Below are 6,335 nucleotides of genomic sequence, written 5' to 3' on the forward strand. Positions count from 1 at the left end.
GGTGAACCCCCCGAGAGCTAATCGTTGTTGCTGCTCGCTATCTAGCCACAGTGGTTGCGGTGATGGAGCCATATACGTTGATGGTGGCTTGGTGTAGCTTGGAGTCGACTAAATTGCAGCCAGCCGAGGTTGAGGTTGCTGAAGGTTTCAAGGGACTCGTCAGTTGCCCTTGCCTTTTATTTCTATCCCTCTCTAGCACACCAAAAATGTCATGCCTAAAGTCATTTGTGTGGCTGCCTAGTCGTAGATGTTGTAGCTTTGTAGGGCAGAGGTTCCAAATAGGGCTGAATGGGCTGAGGTTCAAATAGAACTCTAAAACACTTACAGTGGAAGTGATAGAATAGAACCTGACTTTGAACCTCAAAAACTGAGAACTAAACCTTACACATCTCATAGAAATGAACACAATAATGAATCTTGAAAACTCGAACTCGAGGAATCGAAAAACTCAAAAGTCTGAATACAAAACCCTTTGAATCCCTCAAGGAAGAACCTCTCTCATCTCTGAACACATAGAGAGCTAAATAGTCATATCTCAAGCTCCATAAGGCAGAATCTTGAGCTTCTTGAAGCAAAACGGAGAGGGAGAAGAGCTCTACAAATTGAGCTAGATGAGAGATGACGATGCCTTATGAAGGAGGGCTTGTTGCCTTGACGGAGCAAGGGCTTGCGCCTTGACAGGGGCAAGGGCTTTCTCTCTCAAACGAGGATGCCTCACACAAGGAGGGCTTGATGCCTTGACATGAAATAAGGGCTTAGGAGCACTTGGTGCTCTGATTCCATGATAAAGTGGAGAGAGAGAGAGAGAGAGAGAGAGAGAGAGAGAGAGAGAGAGAGAGAGAGAGAGAGAGAGAGAGAGAGAGAGAGAGAGAGGAGTGCACACGATATAGCTACCTGTACGCCATGTTGTATTGAAAATAAACATGAATATATACACAAGAACCCCTTAGGGTTAGGGTTAGGGTTTGCCCCTAACCATCCTCAACACTTCGACTGGCCGCTTCTTATCCCAACCCAAATAACGCTAAATCGACTTTGTTAATAGATTGTATGCTATTCGCTAGAACACATCAGACCATTTACAAATGCAAATGGTACAACGTACCTCCTCACTCAATGAAGCAAAGACCAGCAACATAACAATCATCCAAAACATATGTACACACTCAAGAAGGGCTACATCAAAATCACTTCCTCCAATGCCTATAGTCACACTGAGCTCCAATATCTTTGCACCAGAAGATTGAAGTCGGCTGCCTGCCTCTACCTCATGCGCACTTGCAAAAACACACATAAACATCAAACAACACACACATGCATAACACCACAAACAAGACCGAGATCTGCACAACAAAAAAACACAAACTTAGCCTCCTTCGCAATGTCGCATGCAGCTTCTACTAACGCCAAAACACCATTGGGAACTCCCTCATCCCATCACAGAAGCACCTCGACAGAAAGCATCTCCAAACGTTACGCCACTCTTGGACTAAGTTCACCCAATAAGCTGATTTATACACCTAATTTGCGGTCCGTCCACCATACACGTGGCGTGCATGGCACTAAGCTGATCCCTCTACCATACACGTGGTGCACATGGAACTAAGCACTGGATTGATCTAGAACAATCATTCTAATCGACCACTACTATTTCTGCACTAATCGACCACCACTAACCTATCCCATCTCGACTTAAATTTAACCACTACTCCCACAAGTATTACTAATATCCATTTTTTTGGAAGGTATTGCAAGGTGAGAGAAAATGTGTGGGTTCCAAACAGATAATGACGTCAATTATAGATATAGTGGAGATGATATGTTAAGTGTTAATAATTTAAGAACTACTCTCACGTTGATTAAAAGGAAGTTGTTTATTGAAAAGAAAGAAGAGTGGAGGTCTTTTTCCATGTGAAAGCCCGAGCATGAAGGTGGCCGAATTTTTATGAACGTATATGCGAATGAAGGTGCGCCAAATAGGCACCATACCACGTGGCAACTAACACCCCTCTATCGTCTCTCCTTGAATACTTTCCGGCTCATCCTTCGTTTGAATCACCCACTTTTTGAAGTTATCCACCTTTCTGCTCTAATGGGTTCTTCGTAACCTTCCCCATCATGCCTTCCTCCTTTGCTCCTTGCACCATCCTCCATCTCCTCCTTCCTAATTTGCTTCTGCCTTTCCTCTTTTGTATCCATCCCGTAGCTGGAAATGTCCTCCTCACCACCGCTAACTCATCTTTCTCTTTCCAATCAACTCAGGCCAATTTCGGTAAGCGCCCAGCAAATCGCTCCTTCCCATGTTTGTTCTGTGCACGAGTACCTTTGACAGCTGGTTGCCGATGCCTAATCATGCAAGATTTTGAATGCCCAAGTCAGCATGTGTCCGAAAAAGTGCGATCTCTGTATTGCTAGCCTGCCTTCTAAGAAATTTCCCATCTCATAACTTTGGATTGTGATCTGCCCAAATCAGCACGTATGGTTGTGAAATCTGCATATCTATGGACAGAGAAAATCTCAGGCCACATAATATAGGAACAAAGCTTGCACTAGTAGTTTTAGTCCATTACCAGTACGTTTTGCGGATGGAAGATCTGACGTGCATGGCTAACCCTTCACAATATTAGCTTCAAAGTTAACACTTGAGCCTTAGAACAAAATCTGAAGCCACACTATGAGAACAAATCTTTGCGCTAGTGATTGCTCTTCTCATTGAAGCAGAGCAGGGATGGAAGTTATACATGCGTGGCCACGGAATATTTTCAACAAGCTTGCTGCAAAGACATAATGTCTGGAGGCTTTGGTTGGGCTAAGAGCAGAAAGAATGGACGTTTATAATTTGAGTGGTAGATTGCAATTCTACACTAATAACGTTTAGGTTCTGAACATTTCATACAATTTTCATTTAAGTAATCCAAGCTCTAATCGAATGTGTCTGTTCTTGTTGCAGGTCCCAGCGTTCGAAATTCAGGTATCAGTGGGTTCATTGAGTGTGCAAGACCATTAGATGCCTGCTCCTCACTTGAATCGTACAGCATCACACCTCAAGGTTCAAAGTCTGTGTTTTTGTTGGCGGTAAGGGGAAACTGCTCATTTGACACAAAAGTCCGCAATGCTCAAGCTGCTGGTTTCGCTGCTGCTATTATTTTCGACAGTGAGTACAGCTCTGAGCTAGTAACTAGTAAGTATCACTATCATACCTCATTGCACAAAGCATTAGCTTTCTAAGAAATCTGTTAGTCTTGTGAGGCAGCTGCATATTATTCACCTTGGCTTGGCATTACATATCTGTTTTCTGTTTCTTTTCCACCAGGCATTGTTCATAGTCTGCCTGCAATTTCTGCTAGCTCAGTTTCTTGCTACATTTTTTCACAGTGGATCTATTCAGAAAGCTAAAGGATACAATTAATGTGTTCTCCGTGTGTGCATCCCAGTGGCTGGAAGCTCACAAGGAATATCTATCCATGCGGTTTTTATTTTGAGAGCAGCAGGGGAGACGCTCTCTGTGTATGCAGGTGATATTAACTCAGTGACTTGGATTTTACCTGATTATGAGGACACCATCTGGTCAATCATGGTGTTTTCTTCCATTGCTGTTCTTGCCATTGCTGCTGCACTAGCTACTTGGCTCACCGTGAGGAGACAGAGAGGCAGGCAGCTTATAAGTAGATTATTAAGACAGCAGGAACCTTGTGTGATGAGCTCACGTGTAGTGAATGCTATGCCAAGTATTGTCTACAGGGCTGCAGGGAATCAGAAGGCTACCCAAGATGCATGTGCAATATGTCTCGAAGATTATATTGCTGGTGAAAAGCTACGGATTCTGCCATGTTGCCACAGTAAGTGTAATTTGTGCACCTGCAACGCTGCTATATTCTGTGATGTGGTTCATGTTTAGGCAATCAAGGGTGTTATGATTGATATTATAAGAGAAATTATTGGGTCAAATAACTAGCACGAGTTGTGATCTCTTTGTCTTGTGCAGGATTCCACTGTACTTGCATTGACGCATGGCTAACAATGTGGCGAGCGTTGTGTCCAATATGCAAGCGTGATGCTCGTCTTGAGGTCTCACAAATTACTGCATCAGAGAGGACACCTTTATTGAGCCCTATTGTCAATGGAGAGCCAGTCTCTCAATCTGGGGGAGCAACCACACAGGCCTCACCATCGGAATCGGCACCCATAAAAATCCCCCCAGCTCAAGAATCTGGCTCTGTGGATATCCCCTCTTGCTCTCGGGATACACCCTTCTCATCTTCTCATCAATTGACGCCAAATCCTGGTAGTCCATACATTGCTTCTCCAGTCTCAAGCAGCCCAAGTTCCTTGAGGCATTCAGCTTTGCAATGTTCAGGTTTACGGCAGGTCAAGAGCTTTTTAAGTGACACTAATGCTATAGAGGCATTTCGTGCATCTCCTTACTTCACTCCTCCCTCTTCGTCTCGCAACCCATCTCCACTCATTCCAGGCTCATATGCAGCTCCATACCTGCTGAACTCTTCTCCAAGTGTAGGCTCCCCATCCTCACCCGCGCTTGGTTCTCGAAGTAAATCGTTCTTGCATCCTAGCAGAACACACAATGGTTCAAAACTGGTTTTAGAGGCTGCCTAGCATGTGTTGTTTGGGGGGCACAAGAGTCGAAGTATCTAAACATGTTGCTGGTTGTGGATTTGAAGGAGTGAGGAGGGCGTGCTGCTTCTTTAGCCCATAATGGAGCACCTATGTTGCAATTGCTGCTCGTTTCCAGCATTGAGAATGTGTTCATCTTGTAAATACTCTGTGGATACTGAAATGTGGACTTCTACTGAATTTCAAGGATATACTCTAGAATTCAATAGTCAAGGCTATTACACCCTGTGCATATCCGTGCCAGGAAATTCCATCTTTTTTGGACAAGGTTATCACATCTTTCAGTAGCACAACAAAAGGAGCTTGAAGATCCTTGTTGAGGAGCTTTCTCTCGAGTAGTGCTGACAAGACCTGCTGCCTTCCCTTCAATGTAAGGTTAGCGGTCTTTTTCTCACATGAAACTTTTCTGGCATCAATGTTTTAAGAATATGTTGATTTGCAGTGCTATATCATTATGCAGCTTATAAGAACAATGCATATGCTTGCAGGTTGGTTTACATCTCAATATGTGGTGTGGAAATTGTATCCCTCTTGTTTTTTAGTCTCCTTTACATATAATGAATGATCACACCAAGATTTTGTTGTAGCCAATGGTTACACCATGATTTTGTTTGTTTCCAGTTCAATTCCTATTTGTCTGCAAGGAGTCATATTGGCACTCTTTTCTTGAGAAAATACCCAAACAGCGCTGCATGCAACCCAACTGTGCAAAACCAAGATGTCGCTCTTTCAGGCTACTATGAAGGAGGTCCATGCCTTGAGCATGCAGACATACTACCGGCAGAGAGAAGAGCATTCATAACTACAGTCCATCACACATATTGTTGACAAAAGGTTCCCCTTAAATATCAACTTTGGGTTCCAATCATATCTGAATGTGCAAACAAGGGAGACTTTGCAATTTGCTAGCTCATGTTTGGAGGAACGTTGCACTCGCTCTAGTGCATTTTTAGGAGTGGTGATGCCTAGCTCGTCTAATGCCCATATTGATTATGCAATGAGGTAGAATTAACAGATTTTGATTTGCTAATATGACCATCAAGATGGACCCCAAAAGGTTTGGATCCGCCCCTAGAAGATAATGACCTAACTTCCAAGAGGTTGTCGTAATCATAACTTCATGCCTTGAGCTTGAGAGCTCAAAAAATGGGAGCTCTTTTAGGAAAAGTGAAGAGCTCAACTCAGGTTGTACAAACAACTAAACAAGCGATAGAATGCCCCAAAGGGAGGGCTTGGTGCCTATAACAAATGCAAGGGCTTGGAAGAGAGCGGAGCTACTTGGGATCTAATGCCATGTTGGAAGATGGGAGAGGAATGCAGACATGTCAAGACTAATTATACACCATAGTAGAGTAAAGAAGAAAAGGTAGTTTGTATATGTGGACAATTCAGCCCATGTGGCACTTGAGCTATATGCTTCAATTGCTTGACAAGTGAACTCAATGTTTGGCCACCTTGTTTTGTAGAGAACTATGGACAAGGTATAAATTTTGTATCAACACAAAGGTATTGGGGAGCTACACAATAGTGCATCTAAAGTGTAATTTGCTTGCGATAATAGAGTTGAGATACCATGGCTTCATAGGAGTGATCTTTAGGATGGTTTGATCTCAAGAAGTGACAAATTGCTAACATCTAACATACTATAAGAGCACCAATATAAACCAGATCCATATTTATCTTGTAGTATCACCAATGATCAA

At 43.1% G+C, this 6,335-nt stretch overlaps 1 protein-coding gene across 4 annotated transcripts; it reads left to right on the top strand.

The window, feature by feature from the left end:
• Positions 1 to 1,908: 1,908 nt before the first annotated feature.
• LOC147893799 (receptor homology region, transmembrane domain- and RING domain-containing protein 5-like) lies at positions 1,909 to 6,073 on the top strand. 4 transcript variants are annotated; one of them, XR_015542279.1, is made up of 5 exons: positions 1,909 to 2,272; positions 2,951 to 3,181; positions 3,435 to 3,839; positions 3,986 to 5,007; positions 5,254 to 6,073. XR_015542279.1 is itself a non-coding variant. In XM_087386579.1 (4 exons), the coding sequence occupies exons 1-4, from the start codon at positions 2,119 to 2,121 to the stop codon at positions 4,612 to 4,614; spliced, it is 1,419 nt and encodes a 472-aa protein (XP_087242705.1). In that variant the 5' UTR covers positions 1,909 to 2,118; the 3' UTR covers positions 4,615 to 5,096. The 4 variants fall into 4 exon arrangements, 1 of the variants encoding a protein (XP_087242705.1); XR_015542278.1 differs by lacking the exon at positions 5,254 to 6,073 and adding an exon at positions 5,121 to 5,218; XR_015542280.1 differs by lacking the exon at positions 5,254 to 6,073 and adding an exon at positions 5,121 to 5,205 and having other exon boundaries at positions 3,986 to 5,002.
• The last annotated feature ends 262 nt before the right edge of the window (positions 6,074 to 6,335 follow it).

This window comes from Dipteris shenzhenensis, chromosome 15, assembly GCF_047967505.1.
Source record: "Dipteris shenzhenensis isolate YYH24624 ecotype China chromosome 15, Dip_SZ_1.0, whole genome shotgun sequence".
In the NCBI taxonomy this organism is placed as follows: domain Eukaryota; kingdom Viridiplantae; phylum Streptophyta; class Polypodiopsida; order Gleicheniales; family Dipteridaceae; genus Dipteris; species Dipteris shenzhenensis.

What these genes read in the sequence shown, in the direction of transcription:
- LOC147893799 (XM_087386579.1), top strand. Translation starts at nt 2,119, where the DNA reads ATGCCTTCCTCCTTTGCTCCTTGCACCATCCTCCATCTCCTCCTTCCT. An exon ending in ATCAACTCAGGCCAATTTCG is followed by an intron (nt 2,273 to 2,950) that starts GTAAGCGCCCAG and finishes TTCTTGTTGCAG; the next exon opens with GTCCCAGCGTTCGAAATTCA. An exon ending in CAGCTCTGAGCTAGTAACTA is followed by an intron (nt 3,182 to 3,434) that starts GTAAGTATCACT and finishes TGTGCATCCCAG; the next exon opens with TGGCTGGAAGCTCACAAGGA.